Source organism: Parasteatoda tepidariorum, chromosome 4, assembly GCF_982258835.1.
Source record: "Parasteatoda tepidariorum strain Cologne lab strain chromosome 4, Ptep-v5.0, whole genome shotgun sequence".
Classification (NCBI taxonomy): domain Eukaryota; kingdom Metazoa; phylum Arthropoda; class Arachnida; order Araneae; family Theridiidae; genus Parasteatoda; species Parasteatoda tepidariorum.
The window spans coordinates 27,881,521-27,903,961 of record NC_141758.1 but is presented as its reverse complement, the minus strand read 5'-3'; the positions used below and the strand labels follow the sequence as shown (position 1 = coordinate 27,903,961).

The 22,441-nt window shown below is 31.6% G+C and overlaps 1 protein-coding gene across 1 annotated transcript; it reads left to right on the top strand.

The window, feature by feature from the left end:
• The first annotated feature begins 10,343 nt into the window (after positions 1-10,343).
• On the top strand, positions 10,344-12,737 carry LOC147810827 (protein FAM200C-like). The gene is made up of 2 exons (XM_087162102.1): positions 10,344-10,363; positions 11,830-12,737. Exons 1-2 carry the CDS (start codon positions 10,344-10,346, stop codon positions 12,563-12,565), a joined length of 756 nt encoding a protein of 251 aa, XP_087018228.1. The 3' UTR covers positions 12,566-12,737.
• The last annotated feature ends 9,704 nt before the right edge of the window (positions 12,738-22,441 follow it).

The following is a 22,441-nucleotide window of genomic DNA, read 5'->3' as shown; positions in this document are numbered from 1 at the left end:
AATTAATTTTATAAATGGAAGGAATATATAGAAAACATACATTTTACTACCACTTTAAATATGGAAATAAAATTTTACGCCAAATGCGTAAAAGTTGGCAGTTATGTAATATCATACCTGCCAACTCTTCCGGATTTTCCGGAAGATTTTATTTTCATATTTAAAGTGGTAGTAAATATATACTATTTCTTCTTTTATAAACTTAATTCTCAAATGATTTTGATCACCACTATTCTTACAAAAATTAAGCACATATATTATTATGCGTTACTATCATTGTTTTCAACTTAAATTTTTTCAAATACATCGCATTTGTTTGCTTAAAATTGAAGTTTTAATACCACTGGGAGAAATGATAATGGAAGGGATTAAAAGTTGGCAGGTATGTAATATATTATTTGTCAAGAATACAATTGCAAAACTAATCAATGTTCACCTAAACTGTTTTTTCAACGATAAAGACTGGTAAAGGAATTATTTCGTTTTTTGAATTTATTTTGGGGAAATAAAGCATTCGCAGAGATGCCAACCTGCTCCGCTTTGTAAAAAAAATATTTTCTAACGGTAACGAAATTTAACTTATTTTTATTTTATTATTATTATGTCAAGCAATTTTTCTATCACCACATATCGAAAATTCAATGTATCATATGAAATGTAACTTTATTTTAGTTTCATCGTGGTTACACTTGTAAAGGGTCGGCTTAACTATCCCTACTCTGCAAGTTTTACTATTTCATTTCCATAGCTGCCAACTCTTCCGGTTTTCCCGGAAGATTTCATTTTCATATTAAAAGTGCTAGCGAAATTCATGTTATTTCACTAAACTTTTTTAATTATAATAATAATTTTAATTCAGTTTGACCACCACTACATATAAATAATTACAACATATATATAAAAACATGTTGGTCCTTACAATAACGAAATTCAACCTGATTAAAATATAAATATATTTTTGAGGAAGATAGTTTTTCGATAATTGTTGTACTACCACTTGGAAAATCCATTCTCGAAAAGAGTGAATGTTGGCAGGTATGCATTTCCTACTAATTAATTTAATTTTTTACAGTAAGCGTCCCTCCATTCGTATTCCCCCAAAATATATGACAGTTGCAAATATGAATATTATTATCAGAAATTAGGTGATTATCATACATTAAGTTTAACCTTTTGGGGACGGGAGTAGTTACTGATGTATTCGTATGGAATCTGAAACAGGATAGTAAAAATAAAATGCAGTAGCTTAAGTTTGGGCATGACTACTTTGACAGACTTGTTTTTGCTTTCACTTTAAATCTAACACATCCAATCCATGTTTGCTAACACGTTGAATGTCACGCTAATATTACATGGCTTGCCCGTATGGCCAAGCGGTAAATAACTACAAACTTAAATGGTGAAAATATCAGACAAGTTTTGCTGGTTTTTATAAGGTTTCAAATAACATTGCTGAAAAAGTGGTGAATAATATTAGCCTACAAATTGTTTAGAAGAAGTGGTGGATAAAAATCGACTAAATTGAGTTTATTAAGCCAAGAATCACAATTTATAAACTACCATTTGAAATTATTTATTCTCTGTCCGGAGCAAGTTGGCATCTCTGTGTATATAAATAAAACTATTTTTGTGTGTTCTATATTGCATTAATTTCTTTAAACCATTTTAGTAACGGTAATAATATAAAAAAATTAAAAAAATTTACTCGAATTATGTGCTCTTAATAATCTTGGCTTCGCTGGTCACCGGTGACCCCCGTGACGCTGCGAACAAACTCAGTGCCGGTCACCGATTACCCCATGGCATTCAACATGTTAAAAGATTAACAAATAAGTTTTTATTTGAACTAAGTGGTGAATTAAATAAAGCAAACTATTACTACCCTGCCCGCAAATAAACTGCTGTATGGCTACCACCAGCATCTTATTTTTACCCTGATAGTCACCACTTGAGAATGCATATTTGACTCGCTCGTCTCGAAGTGGTTAAAGAAGTATAGTTCATTAACCAGGAGTTGGCACTTGGCTCCGCCTTCGCCACGTGGTATCGGATGATACTATTTCGCTATTTTGGGGAGAAGGATGTGAACAAGGCTGCTATTTGGCGATCGTATGACAAAAATATTTTTTTCACAGTCTTCATGTGCATATTTTGAACATGTGCATTTTATCTCATAAACTTGTTGATATTTCTCTCCTTTTATTGAATAGTTTGTTCTTTTTGAGATATTTTGCTGGGAAAATGTTTTTAAATATAAATTAGCTAGAATAATGAAAGGTATAATAGCTAATGATAAAGCGAAGTAAGTGACTGAAAAAGAATTCACTGTTTGTGTTTGGCCATCACCTTCTACATCAGAAAGCCTCCATACGGTTTCCTATAAGTAGTCTGCGCAGACTATTTAAAAAGTGAACAGTTTGAGCGCATGAAACCAAATTCTATTTTAAAAGTGACTGAGAGGAATTTGTCATATATATTTCAAAATTGAATCTGAAGAGGAAGACAAGTAAATAAAACAAACTAATCATATTCAAAAACTAAACAAATTTTCAGACTCATATTTGCTACCACTTTCTTATTTTTACTAGATTTTTCTATTAAAGGCTCTTTCATAAACTGGTTTACCTTCATAATGGCCTGATCGGACTACCTAAGAAAAACCTTGTGGAGGCTTTGCGCGCATTTGAGGTTATCTCGATTTCAAACGGGGAAATGTTTTTCCTCTTACTCCCCCGCGTTGAAATGAACTCTGCGTCCGAGGAGGTGGAGCCAAGTGCCAACTCCTGGTGAACTAACTATAGTTACTAACATAGAAAATTCAAGACTAGTTTAATTGTTCCACTGTATTTCCCTGATGTGCTTTCTAAGCCGAAACAAACTCAAGGTTTTTGCAACACTGTCTTAGATACCTAATTCTGAGGAAAAAAGCAAGCTGAGAAGCAAGCTATCTTGATTACTATGTGAATCTTCGAATTTCTTTTGAAATAATATGGTGTAGGAGAAATTTATGAATTATAATAATTAAGTTTTAATAAGTGGTAGTGACTTATCTTTCATAAATGATTTTGCCATTTATAGAATTATGTTTAATGTACTTAACTTTTTTCAACCTTTATTTACTAGCAATACGTTATATGTGATGTTATATGTACGTGTGATTATATGGGATGTTTAAATTCCTCTTCCCCAAAACAGTGGTAATAGCATCTATTTCTTTATTAAGCTAATAGAGACGAGATCTGTATTCATCATTATATATTAACGCTTTAAATATTCTGATTTGTTATTTGTCGTGACTTTTTTTAAACTTTATGTTATCTAAAACAGTGAAAATAACTACTTACTTTAAATGTTACATTCTTTTGAGAAGTCACCATTTTTGCAGCGGGAAATTAAATTAAGTCTTTAATTGAAATGTTATTTTTATTTTATTCTTATTTTATTTTTTATTACTTTTTAATGCTCAACTCCGTAGCTTTGTAATTTCAGGAAGGACATTTTGATGAAACTCACCTGCTTCTGCGTTTCTTAAGAATAAAACCTCTACTTCTCGGTTTGCTTCAGATTCAGTTAGCTAGGACTTTTTGATAAAACAAACTCGCATTTGCGTTACGTGTACTTTAAAACCACGAAAACATTCCAAGGTTAGCCTGACGACAAATGAATTCTAACCTATAATCCGTCTACCACTGAGGATATCTTTCGCCAGCACTGTGGTCGGTGCTAGCCTGGTGTTGAATTCGTATCGACCAGTCTTCGCTGGAATTGAAACCTGGGTCATCTCATTGAGCGTCTAGAACTTTATCCCCAGAGCCATCCAGGACCCTAAATAAAGGGTTAAGTGGGAAAGTAACCAGCCAACATATCCTATCTTCCCATGATATAAGCCACATACTTGAGATCAGCTATCGGACCATTAAAACAGTCGAAACACTGCTTACAAAAATCAAGAACTTAAAAAACCTGATTCTGCATTGTAGCCATTTTTCTTTTTATTATAATGTACTGTTCACAAAAAATAAATAAACAGACACCCTTAATAACCTTTGACATAATGATTGGGTCTTTACGTTTTAGAAATCAATCTTAAGGGCGCTTTTTCATTACACGACACGATACCGACAAAATCGGACGACAAATGTGTGAACGACAATATGGTTGCCGGATCGTTCAAGCAATTGTTTTTTCACTTGTCCGATATCGTTCGTCCGAGAAGTAGAAATTCTTGTTCATTCAGTGTTTTGAGCTTCAGTGAGCAGTTGTTTGTGTTCTGCTGCTATTCTTTTTCTGCTAACTTTATTTATGCCGGATGATAATCATCGTCTCAAACTTCTTACTTTATTTTAGAAGAAAAAAGCTTGCAGTGCAAAAACGTTTTTGGGTGCACGAAATGGTACTTACATATTAACGCCACCGCAGCTACAGATTTGGCTGTTTTTAAGTGCCGCCAATCTACTCCTAAAATTTTTACGACAAATCATGAAATAAAAAACTTTATTTAAAATCTAAAAATTCAGAACACTTTATTTAAAAACAAAGTAGTCAATCGGATTTCGGTGGAAAATGGGCCGATATAGAGTTTAACATATATTCAAAACAGTCTCTTTTCTTTCATCAGATGCTGTCGCCATATCGTCGCTTTCAAACTAAACCGTAGTAACTCAAAAACGAGATATTTAGGTCATTTTGTGTAAAAAAAATCACCCTTTTAGAGAAACAACGTGTCATCTTCATAGTTCCATAAAATTAATTTAGAGAGCAGATAAATCATTATCGCATTGGCGCGATTCGCCATCTTAGTTTTAGGGAATAGTGTAGCAGTGTGCCAGTTGCAACAAAACCTTGGAGGAGATAACGTCGCTTTGAAACTAAACCGTGGTAAGTCAAAAAAGCAAGTTTTTCAGGAGAGCGATTTTTTTCCTACACTGTTGTATGTCAAAATTTGAAATGAAATATGTAATATTTGGGAGGATATTTTGAAGAATACCGTTGTATTTTGAAATAACTCTCCACTTTTAATAAAAGTTTTAGAGAAAAGTGTTGCAACTCAAAGTACCTTAACTTATTTTGAAATTACCACAAAATTAGAAATGCTACAAGAATCTGGCCTGGTTCATTAAAAAATGTAAAGAAACAGAGCTTTTTTAAAGTAAACTATTTTGTAATAGTCGCCATAGCTTTGAGTCAACCTGCGGTGGAAGGCTTTTATGTTCATATTTTACATTTATGACATGATCAAATAAACGATTGAAATTGCTTAAAAGAATAAAATAATGATATCAAAAGAGGAGATAAAACAGGAAAAATACACAACATCTAATAAAATCGCCACGATTTGAAGAGAACTTGCTTGCCTAACCGACATTTGATTCCGACAAACGATTTCGCCTTGTCGGATACGACATAATCGTTATCGTATCGGTGAGTGGAAAAGCGCTCCGTTGCTGACCATGTATTTTACTTGACCCTATGTCGTTCGCCGACAATCGGATCCGTTTTGTCGTTATCGTGTCGTGTAATGAAAAAGCGCCCTAATGATTCGAGGGGATGACCAGAAATATGTTGATTAACACGTTGAATGCCAAAAATAGTGGTGGATAAAAATCTACCAAATTGAATTTATTAAACCAAGATTTACAATAATTAAGTAAATTTTGAATAAATTTTCTGCAATTCCATAAAAGAGTGTAAATTTTATAGTTCTATATCATGTTATACGCTGTCAGCCAGCTGTTTTTCGCGGCCTACGTGAAAGGTCAGTGTCAGCAAGCGGTGGCAGACGCAGCCTAAATGTAATTTCAGTGACAGCCACCGGTGGTTGAAGCAGCCTAAATGTAATTTCAGTGTCAGCCACCGGTGGTTGACGCTGCCTAAATGTAATTTCAGTGTCAGCCACCGGTGGTTGACGCGGCCTAAATGAAATTTCAGTGTCAGCCACCGGTGGTTGACGTGGCCTAAATGGAAAGTCCAGTGTCAGCCACCGATGGCTGACGCGACGCTCAACGTGTTACTTAGTGCAGACGAAATTTTAAGTTCCAAAATCAGACACAAAAACGTACTGTCAGTGAATAAATATTTCATTTTTTCGACGTATTCGGATTGCTGATTCCTCTAATATAGAGTGTTGCTGCAATCTGGGAAGTATAGTACGAAAAGTTTGGTCAGGAGAGTAGTTCATTTTTTTACCCCTTAATATTAATGTTAATTTTTGTGTATTCTTGCGCCATATCTCGAGTAATTTTTAAGCGAATTGAAAAAATTTTGCTAACAATTATAAAATTCGTTCAGCCAAAGATAATTCCATGCAAAAATTAACTTTCTGTGAGTATTAACTAATTTTTATTATTCTATTTAAAAATAGTCACAATGATTAAAAAAGCATTCTAATATAAATATTTCAATAATACAGAATGATTTTGAAATTTCTGGGTTTTTTTTAATTTAAAAAAAAAGATTATTAACTTAATTCCTCTACTCATTTTTATCCATTTGAAGTTTACATCTGTAAAATGGTCGTCATTTCAGAAAAGCTTAAAGCGTGATCCTTCAAGGTCTACCAACAGTTAACATATAAAATTTCCCAAAACATTTGCTGCTGTATTGAGTTAGTTTAGATGCGTTACCTTACTTTTGACCCACCTTTATAGATTGTTTACATCGATTTTTTATTTCGCGAAATATAAATTAATTAAATTGAAGCCATCTTCATGAATACATCTGTATTACAAGGTACACAAATGTTTAATTTTTGCAAAATAAATCAAAAAAAGTTATAAATTTTTATCTTTATTTAAAAAACGAGGGACTAGCTGCTCAAAAGATAATATTAGCACTTAAGGTATTAAACATACAATTTCTAATTTTCATGATTGAGTAAGATTGCAAAAATGGTCATAAATCGTGCTAGTTTTAGTTTAAATACTTCTGATACACATTTCTATAAATATTATATAAACTTTTTCTAAATTTAATTACTAAATTGTAATTTTTTTTAAAATTTTGGCCAAAGTAAAACATAAACTTATTGAACTAGAAATTAATAAAAAACCTAAATGGAAATAGATTGGATATGTTTTACGTAAACCTAAGAAATTTAAAGTAAAACAAGTTTCCGATTGAACCCTCGAGGCAATAGAAAAAGAGAAGGAACTAAAAATATTTGGCGAAGGGTGATAATATTTTATTTTATTTTATAACCTTCGTTCAACAGCCGACCCAATTTTAGGTTTACAACTACCATTGTTGGACTCAGTAGCCTCGTAATTCTGACCCCAATCTAGAAGACAAGGGAAATCCTGGATCAAGTATTGGGAGAAATTTTCATCGAGGACTTTTTGGTGGAAATACCCGCATTTCCGTTACATGGAGAGGAAAACCACGAAAACCTCTCATGTTTAGCCTGGTGGCATGGGGCATATCATCCGTCTATCACTGAGGGTATTTTACGTCAGCACTGGTCGGTGCGACCCAGGTTCGGAATTCGTTTCGACCAGCCAAAGTTGTGAAAGTAACAGTAATTGAGCAGTAAGTGAACAGTAAGTGAGGTATGAAGAAGAAGCAGAATATCTAGATACAAATAAAGAGAAATAGCGAGCTATGACAGACTTCCTATGTTCTGATTAAAAGTGTATGTCTTTGTATGTTATCTTTTCTTAAAGCATATTTTGAGAAATTTCTAAGAATTGGTTTAGTCGTATGGTTATAGTGTGTAGAAAAGCTGTTACTACAGAAAAAAAATCGGTTGAAAATAATTGTTATAAATGGAATTTTAATTGCTTAAAATGTCTCAATAACCCAGTTTTTAAGATAATATTTTGCTTTGATTGATTATTAAATGTAATAAAACATTAAAGAAAAAAAATCAGTAGTTTGCAAAATATTTCATAACTACAAATTTTTATACTAAATTTAGTTACCTAAGTTCAGTTTTCCTCGTTTGAATTTAAGATAGAGAATTAAAAATATTCTTTCATCCTTTTAAATAGTCCTTTTTTTCTTTGTTTGAATTGTATAATAATAATTTTATAACTTGTTTGTTTGAATTGATTAATAATAATTTTATAGCTTGTTAGTTTGAATAATAATATTTCTTGTTTGAACTGAAAAATAATATCTTCTTTTTTGAAGAGAATAACAATTTTAACACAGCTTTAGTGAAATTTTCATCAAAAAATTATTCTTAATGCCATCAACTAACGCTTTGCCCTTATAAATAAATTAAATTCTATTTTCATCCAGATCTCACAGAAGGTGGTCTCATTAATTAGCACAAAGCAATGTTATTAAACCTACTGACCTCTTTTAACAACTACAGCACATTTTTGTAAAAATATTTTCTACATTCTTACCACATGCTTCTCTGGAAGGAGCTGTGTACAAAATCAATATGACAATTCGCTTAATTTTTTTAGCGTAACATATTATCAATATTTATTCGTTAATCCTTTTAAACTACGCTAGTTATAACAGTAATTTAAGAAATGGTATTAAATGCAATATACAATTTCTTGAATATGTATTTTGTATTAAGTCCACACTTTCAAACACGCAACTTGAGCTTTATCTAATTTTTTTTTCTCTATATGCATTTTAAACTACGTATTTGTTAAATCTCGCGTATATCAAATTTTTGAACGTGCATTTTGAATTTTATCTCATTTTTTCTAAACCCAAATTTGAAGCGAGGGTTATTTTCTCAAATCCCCTATGCAAACTATGTTTAACACGTCAAATGCCACGCTAATTTTACATGGCTTGCCCGACTGGCCAAACGGTAAATAATCACAAACTAAATTTGCAAAAATTTGACAGATTTTGCTAGTTTTTTAAAAAAGGTATAGCATGAGATTGCAAAATAATGTGGTGAATTATATAAGCCTACAAATTGTTTAGAAATAGTGGTGGATAAAAATCTACTCAATTGAATTTATTGAAAAAGAATCACAATTAATAAACTATTACTTGAAAATATTTATTCGCTGTCCGGATGCAAGTTGGCATCTCTGTGTATATAAATAAAACTATTTTTGAGTGCATTAACTTCTTCAAACTATTTTTGTAACGATTATATATATAAAAAAATTTACTCGAATTATGTGTTTCTAATTTTGACTTCTAATTTTGTTCAGTGCCGGTCACCGGTGACCCCATGGCATTCTACGTGTTAAAGATTCATTTGATGTTTAGACACTAAGGAAGGTTCCCGTACATAGAAGTGAAACTATAGTTTGTCCAATGTACTTTAATTCTTACATTCTTTAACAATGCATAGTCCATTGTATTGTGTCCAATATATCGATAATTGACACAAACTCACAATGTACTTTCATTTGTGTTTTTTTTTTTTTTTTTTTTTGCTTTAGTCTGCAGAGCACAAAGTTTACCACATACTTTCTTGGATCTGTCTAAAATATTTGATATGTGTCCAAAACAAAATTTTACCAATTTTCGAAATTAAATTCTCTCTTCCCAACTTTTTTTTCTACTTCTTGCATTACTTAGTTAATCAATCACATTTTTGTACCAGCGTACTATGTAATTAGAAATGCCAATTTGTAAAATAGTACTTTCTAGTGGTAACGAAATTTTAGTTATCTTTAGTTAAATATTTTTCCTTCTAGGAAATATTTCCACCGCTACACAGAGATGCCAACTTGCTCCGGACATCCGGTTATCAATTGTAATTCTTGGTTTAATAAATTCAATTTAGTAGATTTTTATCCAACACTATTTCTAAATAAATCGTAGGCTTATATAATTAACCACTTTATAGTACTTATGTCATGCTATACATTTTACAAAGCAAGCAAAAATAGTCAAATATTTGCGAAATTTTCTTTGTAGTTGTTTACCATTTTTTGAATTATTTTGGCGTGTCCGGAGCAGTTGGCATCTCTGGCTACATATAAAAAATTCTAAGTGTCATATCAAATGCAACTTAATTGCAATTAAATAGTGGTGACAATTTTAACCCTTTAGTGATCCATTTCTAGAAAAGGTAAATCAAAGACTTTTTGGAATTGAAATTCATATAAGAATAGCAATTGTTATAAGAAAAGAAGAACTCAATTATCCTATAAAAATTTCATTTAAATTTTAATGCCATTTTTTTCGTGGTAAGTATATTTAAGACGACCTATTAGGAACTAAATTACTTTTAATTTTCTTTATTTATTAAATAAATTTTATAGATGCTATAAACTTCAGAAGGAATTATACATTTTATAACTTTTATATGTTTTCTGATACTAAAAAATGGTTGCCAGTTTTATTCAAACGCACTCTAAGAAAACTGAAGTTATTAACAAATGGAAACCTAAATTAAAAGTGGTAGAAAAGTTAATATGGACATTAAAAATTGGTGGTAAGTATACTTACCACGGCTTTAGAAAGGGTAAGTAATTTAGAAGGTAAGTAATTTAGAAGGGCGTAATCATCTTTATTCTACAAGATTTACTATTTAATTGCAAACAATTTACGGAAACTTTTCCAAAAGAGGAACAGTTGGCATCCCTGTATTATTTTGCTTAATACCGCTCAATTTTTATTTTTCATTCTAAGCTTATAAGTTAAAAACTAAATACAGCATCAAATGAAACCTTTGAGCTTCTAATATAAATTAAACTATTTAAGCTCCATATAAAGAATCTTTCACAAAGTTTTGAAAACAATATTTTATTGTCACTCATGCACATCCAAATTTACAAAAAATAAATAAAAAAATCCAAGAGACCGATTTCGAAACGAGGGAAAAGTACAAAATATGTAAGGAGGGCAAATCGATAGTGAAGTCGTTATTCTTCCATGTCAACTTTTCCCAAGAATCTACAAAAAAAAAAAAACTATGACAGATGATCCATGTCTGTGACGGAGGGTCAACCCAAGCCTATCTTTCCACTTAAGCCCTTTTTGGAATAGAAATGTAAAGCTTCATATTGTAATGGATTTTCTCTTGTTGGAAAGAAAGGCTTAGAAACGGTTGATTCTCTATGTTCATCGAATTTTTTTAACTTGTCAAAATGAATTTGAAAATGGCGAAAAGAAGTCTTTGAAACTTTGAATAATGTGACAATTTCATGTGACTTATTGTGACAATTTCTCTCTTATTTTACATTGAATTTGCTTCTATTAAATCCTAAAAATTACTTTTATATGTTTTTATTAAATTGCTTTCGTGTTTGCAAGAGTGAAATTATGCTATAGAACTTTTGAGAGCTTTCTGATTATCATATAGCAGTCTTTCTGAAAGTGGGCGATAACGCCCCCTTGAGGGCGTTTGAAACCTAGAGGGGGGCGTTAAGGGGCCCAGAAAAAATGGGGGGCGTTGATGTGGGTTAGGGGGCGATGCATAATTTGTAATTTCATTTACTTTATATAGTATTTTAAATTTCACTAAAATTAAAACCCACCTACAATACAATAACGAATAATTAGTTTATATTTCTACCCTGTATGATGTTATAAAAACTTAAAATACTTAACATAGATTTCGTAGGATAGCCCGCACACCGTACGCAATCAAGTTGTAACAAGTTTCTGCGGATAGATAAAGGAACATGATCGATGATAGTTAAAAAATTAGAGCAATTTTACCTTAATTATATTGCACCGGAAATTATTTTAAACATTAGGAAAAAAACTACCATGCAGAGTTTTAAAATATTATACATGCGTAAACTAACATAAATTGAAGTTTTCTTTACTTTCTTTCTTGTTTTTAACATAAGGGCATTTTAAAGCATTTTCCTAGCATTTTATAAGAAATTACTTATGTAAGAATCATCATTTTTATATAAAATGGAAATACGTATATAATTATTGTTCAAAAAGTTGTGTTAGAAAATTTTGCTCTGCCAATGCTCAGGAGCATAATGCTCAGCCAAGTGTATCGAAACTTTTTTCGATGGCTGCTAAGCAAGACGATGACAGACTTCGAGATTCATACAATATCTCTCTGTTAATTGCTCAAACAGGTAAACCACACACCATCGGAGAAACGTTAATTTTGCCGGCGATAAAAGAAGTTATAACTACTGTGCTCCATAAGCTGGCGGCAGATATAATTCGAAAAATTCCTTTGAGCAATAGTTCTGTCCAAAGACGAATTGATGAAATGTTTGAAAACATTGAAAAGTCATTGTGCAATCATCTGAAGACTAGTAAATTTTCAATTCAGTTGGATGAGTCCACTTTACCAACTAATGAAGCATTGTTGTTGTCTTACGTGAGATTTATTAAAGATGAAAAAATATGTCAAGAATTTTTATTTGCTGGAAATTTAGAGACAGACACGAAAGGAGAAACCGTATTTAAAACACTAGAAAAGTTTTGTGATGAAAAAGGAATTCCGTTGAAGAATATTATATCAGCTGCTACAGATGGTGCTCCAGCTATGACGGGGTGTCAAAAAGGCTTCATATCGTACTTAAAAAAGAAAATTCCTGATGTGCTTGCTGTACATTGCGTTATACATCGACAGCACTTAGCTGCTAGAAATTTAAGTGAACGACTATTTCAATCATTGCATTCATCAGAGCAGTCAATAAAATCCGAAACAACTCTTTAAATGACAGATTATTTAATCAGCTTTATGTTGATAATGATGAAGATTTCAACAGATTGATCTTTCACACAGAAGTGCGTTGGCTATCAAAAGGAAATTGTCTGACTCGTTTTTACAATCTGTTTGACTCTGTCATAGAGTTCTTGGAAAACAAAGACACAGAATTGCGCAAGAACCTCATCACATCAAAGAATGATATCGCATACCTGACAGACCTTCATACATTTCTTAATGATATGAATCTCCAACTTCAAGGCGATGACTTGAACTTAATAAAAACAAAAAATGTCGCTGCTTTTGTAGCCAAGCTGCTCTTACACAAAAAGAATATCGGCTGACGTGAGTTCCATAATTTTCCCAATTTATCAGTATTCTGCAACAACGACGACTTGCTCGTCTACTGCCAACATTTGGAAAATCTTCACAGTGATTTCATTGAAAGATTCCAGGACATTTTGAAATTGGAAATACCAGATTGGGTGTTGGATCCTTTTTCAAATGTCAACATAGCAATATCATCCCAGTTGGAAGAAGAACTTATAGAACTGACAACGAACGAGAAATTAAAAATCAAATACAAAAATGGCTACCAACAATTTTGGCTACAAAAGTCAATTCCGCAGTTGTACCCTGGATTGTGGTCTATCGTTTAACAATTTTTGATAGCATTCCCATCGTCATATTTGTGTGAACGTGGATTTACCGCTGTGACAACGCTGCTTACTAAAAAGAGAAATCATTTGCAAGTTACCAAACGCGGCGACTTACGACTGTTTTTGAGTAAAATCGAACCTGATATCAACAAACTTATTAAATATCATCAAATTCATCCATCTCATTAGATTAGTATAAAAACGAAAACTAATTACATATTTATATTGTTTCTTTTAATTTGATTAAAATATATTATTAATATTATAAAGTTGGGTTTTATTTGCTCTCACTGGTAAAAATTTCTAGTTTAGAATGTAAGTTTAAACATCAGAACCGACTAATACATATAACTAAATTAATTAAAGTAATGAAATTGTGGTTTTTAAGTTTTAGGGGTATATAAAAAATGGGGGGGGGGCGCTGAAAGATTTTCAAAGGGGGCGGTAAAAGAAATAAGTTTGATAATCACTGTCATATAGAAATGATCTTCCTCGAAAGAAATAAGACATAAATTTTTCTTTCAAATTTACTTTAGTTGTTGAATTTAGTTTGAAGTAGAAGAGAAAATTTTGTAATCCTGAATTTGTAGCTTAGTAAGACAATTTCCCTGTTTTTTTATTCGAATTCCATTTTGCTACATCCTTAACAGTATTATTTCTATTTTTTATCAAAGCGTTCCAGACTATGCAATCTTACTTGAAATCTGATGATTAGCTGAATTTCCTGATTAGCTGAACTTTTTCTGATTAACTAAACTTCCTGATTAACTGATAGGACTTCTTGATTAGCTTATAGGACTTCCTAATTTTGTTTAGAGCTCCTTGGAGCAATCTTGTTTTCCTAGAAAATGAAGCCACGAGTGTAAACAACTATTGTTTTGAAAAAATATTTTTAACTTTGCCAAACTCGAAGCGATAGCTCAAATCAGGGCTTGTAGTGTCCCAAAAAGAGTTTTGAAAGTGATAGCAAAAATTGAAAAATATAAAGTGCATTTTTATAAATTTTTGTTCTCTACTATTCTTAATTTTTCCAAACAATCATAAGTTAAAAAATCGCAGTTTATAATGTTTTTACTATTTAATTGGAAGCCTGATAAAAATAAATGTTTGACTTTTTCATTTGAATATTGTCATCACTTTTTTTTATATTAAAGAACAGTTTGTGCCCTGCTTAAATAATGAACTAACCATGACGCTTGAAATCTAACAACCATTTTTTTCTTATTTGTGACGTTTTGCAAACATATCGTTTTTGTTTTACAGATTTTATGTTTCCTTTAAATATATATATATAAAGGGTTTAAGATTTGGTATGAACTCATGTAAATAGTAATAGTGACTTAGACATTAGAAAAGTTGCTTGGAGTAAAAAAATATTGTTCGTAACAACTTCAAAAATAAATGAGTATTTCAAAAGGATATAAATCTTTAATCAAGATAAAACATTTTATAAACTTTTATTTATTTTTTGTTAGTCTCTAGGGCCAGTATAAATCAAGCATCTACTAGCGAAATTTTTGTTCCGTTTCTTACACAAATAAAAAAAAAAAGTAACGTCTGGAAGGACAAATACTAGCAAATATTTCAGAGAAATAAATCAAGAAACGACATATGAGAAAAATAACTAAGATTGTAAATGGCTTAAGGGATCATGCTGCACAATGAACAGGAAAGAATAAGTATTTATTGGGAATTTAATACAACTATTGATCGAAATAATACGAACATTTCTATATTAACTCTATGTCAATAAACTTTCTTTTAGTCGAAAATGTTTTCGAAGATTTTACCATGGCAAAACAGTTGAGGAAATTTTAAAGATAATGCTTGATACATATCTGCCAACTTTTACGCATTTGGCGTAAAAATTAATTTTTATATTTAAAGTGGTAGTAAATATATACTATTTTTTGTTTTATAAACTAAATTTTTAAATGATTTTCATCACCACTATTCATAAGAAAATTAAACATATGGATATGTGTTGCCATACCTGCCAACTCTTCCAGATTTTCCAAAAGATTATATTTTCATATTTAAAGTGGTAGAAAATATATACTATTTTTTCTTTTATAAACTTAATTTTTAAATGATTTTGATCACCACTATTCTTACAAAAATTAAGCACATATATTTAATATGCTTTACTATGTCAACTTAAGTACTGGTGCTTAAAATGGAAAACTGCAGTAAATGCTGGAAAATCACAAATATTAATTATACAAAAAAGAAGAATTAAAATACTTCCACAACTTCAACCAAAAATGTTCAACATACCAATACCAATAGTTAAAAAAGCAAATTATCTTGGCCTTATAATCAATAGCAAACTCACATGGAATGATCACATCAAAAGCACAATAGATAAAGCAAATGCAGCAATAATAGCCATACAACCATTAATATATAATCAGAATATGTCACTTAAACTAAAGAAGCTACTATATACAGCAATGATCCGCCCAATACTTACCTATGCCTCACCTGCCTGGACAACGATACCTCAACATCTACTGAAGAAATTAAACCAATGCCAAAACAAGATCCTTAGAAAAATAACCTGTGCAAGATGGTTCATCCGGAATACCAATATACATGCAGATCTCAAAATACCAACTCTATCACAGCATATATACAAGCTAAATGCAGATTTTTTCGATAAAGCCATAGAATGTAAAACAGCAAATTTTAATGAAATCTTTAAATTTGAAAATTATATCAAAGATAAAAACTACAGACCAATAGCTGCACATTTCACCTCCGACGCCTCATATCATAACTATCAAAACAAATAATTTCATCAACTTTTCTGAAAATAACGTTTACTCATGCTGATACAATTCTGAACAACTCCAAAATCAAACAAACACAGTTTAGAGCAAGCTGCTCAATTTATTTTTGATTCTTTTTTAGTTATTCAAGCAAAGAGCTTGAAACATTCATAAAAGCAACTCCATTGCCTGCTCACCTCATTGCTCAACCAAAACTGTTATAAAATTCCAGATGAATGGGATAGGGGCCGCTTCGCGGCCCAGGTGCCCAATAAAATCAGAACACTAGGACTAGGATGTCAACTTAAGTTTTCTCAAATACAACGTAATAGTTTGCCTAAAATTAAAGTTTTAATTTCATTTTAATACCACTGGGAAAAATGATAATGGAAGTTGGCAGGTAAGTCTTACTATTATGGTAGGCCCAGCTAGATGAAGAAGTGAGATGCCCACTCCGCGGGCAGGTACTTTGCTCAACATCCCATCAAGTCAAGTTATGGTAGGCAGCTTAAGCTTTCTCAAATACAACGTATTTTTTTGCTTAAAATTGAAATTTTTATTCCATTTTAATACCACTGGGAAAAATCATAATGGAAGGGATTAAAAGTTGGCAGGTATGTTGATGCTTTTAAAAATACAGTGAAACCTTTCAGGAGCGACCACTCTCTGTTCCACAGTGAAATGGTCGTTAATGGAGGTTGGTCGTTCTAAAAGGTTACCTCCATTGACTTCAAAATATTTTATCGAAGGTGCAAATTTTTCGCAAATGATTTTAATCTTAGTCTGAGTTATTTTCTTGCTGTGGAATTGTCACTTATGTTGGTGTAATGAAAACCGGATCGATGGATAAAATTTAGCGTCAGTAAAGATAATTCCTATTGATATAATTATGTGTAAAAACAAATTTACCTGCATAAATGTGAGAAATATTTTAAATAAATAAACAATTATACTTTTTTTTTGTTTAAGTGTGCATATAATTTTATGTGAAAAAAATTAGTTAGCTTTAAAAAAATAAGAAGAGATTTGTTAGTTTGTGATGCTTAGTTTTTTTCTAAAACAACCTTTTTTTTCTATTTTATTAACTTTCAACTCCAAAAATAAATCATTGATAGCTTCGTTTTTAGTGACTGCAATATGAGGTTGCAGATCTCTTTCAGAGATCGTCAAAAAGAACGCTCTGAATAACAATATGAGAAGCGAATATTCGAAAATTGCAAAGAGTGCTCTAAAAAAACAGCGCTTCACACAATTATTTTGAATACATTTGTATCTATTTATTTGTTTTATTAATATTTTTTTCGTGTTTCCTCAATTAGCCATTTTCGCACTTGGTGCAGAAGTTTGCCCAGTAGCTGAAAAAGGTTTTAATGATCTCTACTAAAGGTTTCCTTCAACACAATGTCTACAGAAAAAAATTCCGTGCCATCCAAAAGAAGTCGGAAATAGAGGAGATCGCTACATAGAGATGATCTTTCCTGGAGGTTTGACTGCAGTATCCTTTTTACTCATGCAAAATTTGCATCATTCAAAATGAAGCGAGGAAAATAAAATTTGATTTGCTTCTCCAATACTACTTTAATTTCAAAAAAAACAATCTTTTATGGATACTGCAATCCTATATAATCTTTTCAAAATTGCTGATATTAGTAGTTATTAACTTTCAAAGCCCATTTTGGTCGAATGAACTTAGCCTGGTTAAAAATGACGTCATTTCCAAAAGCTTCAAACGTGATCTTTCAAATAATTGTGCCCAGCAGCTTTGTCATGTAATATCTAACAAAACATTAGTGCCTAGCAGAAAAATTATTTGCACAGAGTAAATAAGGAAGTGTTCCGATTATTTTCATCATCCTCTGATCATATATTTTTGCAAATCTTACTTGAACTCTTCTACTTTTTTTTTAACTACATTGCATTTGTTTGCGTATGTTCTTCATCGTATCTAGGATGAAGTTTTTACATTTTTAATTCCGATGAAGAAGAAGTCATACATAAAATTGGAAGATATGTAACTTTTCATTATAGAATTACGTTGGTTTTTATTTTAGACTTTATTGTTAGCGAAATATAACATTAAAAAGTAACTGAGAAAAAAACACTGATTCATTGAGGGAAAAGAAACAGCTTTCATGTTCCTTTAACAGTGTTTTAATATTAAGTAACAAAGTATGAGCCAAAAAAAGTAAAAAGTGCTATAAACTTTGATATGTTTTTTTAGCGAGAATTTTAAAGGCAATCATTATTATTAATACATTGAAAGAAATGTGCTAGAGAATGTTCCTAATTTTATTCACTTTTTGTCTCACATAATCCTTTAACGCGTCATAAAAGTCCTTTTTTTTAACCCATTAACTGTGTTTTCCGAAGCTCTGTCACCACAGAAAGTAAGAAGACCATAATTTAAGTGTTTTACACTTGGAGCTTAGTGATCATTTCTAACCATATAATCTTGATGCGAAGAATTATCTGGACTTAGGAACAGAGAAATAACTTTTTTTAAAAATCGTCAATTTGGCGACATAATTTCCATCTAGATGAAAAGTATCAGAATCACTACTGCCTTATTCTCAGTTTTTGCAATTTTTTAAGAGTCCAGTTAATGTAGCATTGGAGTAAGTTTTTAAATATTAAAAAATGAGACCACAAACGCTTATCATTTCTTCAAAACTGTGCCATTTTTAAAATAAGCTTAGACTGTGCTGGCTATAGATAGGCTAAACCTGACCTAACAATCATGAGTGAAAGTGGCAAACTCCCAACATTATATAAACATCATTTCATATTACGACGGAGCCTTCGAAATACAGGCTTAACTAAGGCTCCTATACTATCAGAGCTGACCTATCAAGCAATATTGGAGCAAACAAGTTCGCAAGTTAACGTTATTTTACTATTCGCTATGTTATTACAGAGATGCCAAATGCTGCGGACACGCCAAAATAATTTAAAAAACGGTAAATAACTACAAAGTAAATTTTGCAAATAGTAGACAATATTTGCTTGCTTTTAAAAATGTAAAGCATGTTATAAGTACTATAAAGTGGTGAATTCTATAAGTCTACGCATTGTTTAGAAATAGTGGTGGATTAAAATCTACTAAATCGAACTTATGAAACCAAGAATTACAATTAATAAACTACCACTTGAAAATATTTATTCGCTGTGCCTATGTTAGCTCTTTGCTCCAACAATGATAAGTCGGCCTGTCTAATAAATGATAAGTCGATAAATGATAAGTCGGCCTGTCTAATTCAGGGGCTCTAGGCTTTACCAACAAAAATCTTGTAATATTGAGTACTTTTTTCTAAAAGACAATAATTGGTTACTTAAATATTTCTCTTTTTAAAATTTTTCAACAAGAACGTTCGTTTTAAACTAATATATTAACAATATTATTTGAACTGTGACTTTAATAACTGGGGCTCCAGAGGGCGCTAACCGTCCATCTTGAATTGTGATCTTTGTGTTGGTATTATAGGTTAAAGGAACTCAAATAGTTTTGAGCATGGTGGGGACAGATCTCAAACAAAAATACTTTGGATTGATGCATTAGTCATATCGGAGAGACCATTGAAGATGACAATATAATTTCGAACTGAAACTATTAATTTGAAATATTTTCTTTAGAAAACTAAAGTGATAGATTGTCAAATTATTTCGTTTTATAACCATCGTGAAACAGCAGACCCAATTTTCGGTTTACGGTTTCACTGTTCAACTCCGAAGCCATGTAATTTTGAACCCAATTCAGAAGACTAGGAAAATCCAGGATCAAATATTGGGAACGAAAATATACTGGGACCCAGTATAAGATCATACCAGTACTGATCGTAAATACACGATTCCGAGTAGAACACCGAAGTCAAGCATCATTGGCTTCGGTCAGTAAGCGGATAGGTGATCACTTTGATCAGCCTGCATAGGGATTGAGGGTGAGCGATATCCGTCTTCGTTAAACTGTCCAACCGTAAAGTGCTCGACTTCTCACGCAGGTCGTCGGGATACCAAAGCAGGGGAGTCATCTCATTTGCAGAGGATCAAAAATGTGATGGCATGTCTTCGGATTATCCTCATGGATGTTTCCCAGACCACCGACAATAGCCTATTGTGCAGTTCTAGTAAGACGTAAATAAAGTTCATTCTAAAAGCATACATATGCTGTCTTATGTTGTTCTCAATTACATAATTAAGGCTTATAAACATTTGCCAACTAGAAGAACAAATAGCATGATTCAGAAAAAAAACAGCGCGATGATACGTTCAGAGCTGCGATGGGATTCGAACTTGCTACCACCACTCTACAGAGCGTTATGCACCATTCGACAAGGGAGGCTTCTTCTGTGATTAAATGCTGCGAACCCCATGCAGAAAATCCTTTCGTCTTTCTGAAATGTAAATTGAAGTTTAATTAAAGAAGCCCTAAAATTTTAGATGGCGCTGTAAGCTTTGCAGCAATTTCTCTTGTAATAAACTATGCAGGAGCTGTTAAACAAATAACCCAAAGAAACAGAAGCGGTAATATATTACTTGATTCAAAAACTTCATTGGCTTCAAAAAATGCAAATGAAAATAAATGTCGATATTTTTCTAGCACTGAAATATACTTATTTATTCTCAGGATTTGCGAGGAGTGTATGAGAAGAAACAAAAGTGATTTGAGTTGTTAGTTTGGTTTAGTAACTAAACACTTTTGCTTTTTCTTATTCGATCTAATAGGTCTTGAGAATGGGTGCCTACTTTCAAGCACTTAAAACGTATCGAATTTTATTTCTATCTGCATACTTTTGAAGCCAATGAAGTTTCTTCATCAATCAAAGCAATATTTGTGTAGATTAGGTTACAGGTGATTTTATAGTAACTGATGAGTAATCTGTAAAGCAATTTCTAACAAATTTATACAAGATATTTTTACAGTGTACAAAGATATAAAGTTTTGCTACCAATTTAATTTTAGCTTACAAACAAAAGTTTTAGTTCTATTTAAAGGTAATAAAAGGAAATAAAATAATAATGTATTAAATAAAATAATAAAAAAGGCGGTAAAATAATAAATAATGTAATAAAGGTAATAAAAGAATATATGCATTTCACCTTAAATTAATGATAACACAGTATGCAGTTTTAGAACTAAATATTGTTTGTTCAAATTGTGACTTGTTCGAATTAATGACTTGTTAGTTCAAATACTTCGTTTACTATGAAATATGCGAAAATGATCATAATTTTCCTACCACTATTTTAATTTTATAGGGACCATGCGACCACTATCAAAACAGGATATTGCAGTAGATTGTTGTCTATTTCAAAAGACGTTTTTCTTAATTCATTAAAAACTCACTTCACTTAAGAATATATTATTTTTAACACGTTTACGCCAGAAAAAGTGAAAATACTGGTAGAAGAACTATTTCTATATTCTCAACAGTAACTATTCACTGTAGGGAAATTTATCACGGCGAAGAAGTAATTCAATATAAAAATTGCATCCGTTAAAAACAATTGGTAGTTATAGATTTTCATTATTCCCGGAAAAAAAATAAAAAATGTCATTTATTGTTACCAGTTTTTACTCCGGTGCGCTGCCGAAATGAGAAAATCTAGCGTGACCCACCAAAGGGTCATCCCGGAGTGAACGTGTTAAATAATGAGAGGGAAAAAAATTAGTAGTAAAACTGCAACTTTACTAGATTGTTTTCAGGTGTAGAAAATATACGTGTCTAACACAACTTATATTACTGATATTATCATAAGAAAAGTTCATGATAGGTGAAACTTTTAACACGTTGAAAGCCATGGGGGTCACCGGTGACCGGAATTGAGTCAGTTCGTAGCGCCACGGGGGTCATCGGTAACCGGTGAAGCAAAGATTACACATAATTCGAGTAAATATTTTTTTGTTTTGTATTATATTATTATCGTTACTAAAATGGTTTGAAGAAATTAATGTAATATAGAACACACAAAAATAGTTTTATTTATATACACAGAGATGCAAACTTGCTCCGGACAGCAAATAAATATTTTCAAGTGATAGTTTGTCAATTGTGATTCTTGGTTTAATAAATTCAATTTAGTAGATTTTTATCGACCACTATTTCTAAGCAATTCGTAGGTTTAGATAACCCATCATTTTATTCAGTTATGCCATGCCAAACCATTTAAAAAACTAGGAAATTCTGTCAATTTTGCCAATTTTGTTTGTAGTTGTTTACCGTTTGGCCAGACGGGCAAGCCAAGTGAAATTAGCGTGGCATTCAACGTGTTACATGCCTGCCAACTTTTAATCCTTTCTATTATCATTTATCCCAGTGGTATTAAAATGGAATTAAAGCTTCAATTTTAAGCAAGCAAATATGTTGTATTTGGGAAATTTTAAGTTGACAACCATGATAGTAACGCATATTAATATATGTGCTTAATTTTTGTAAGAATAGTGGTGATCAAAATCATTT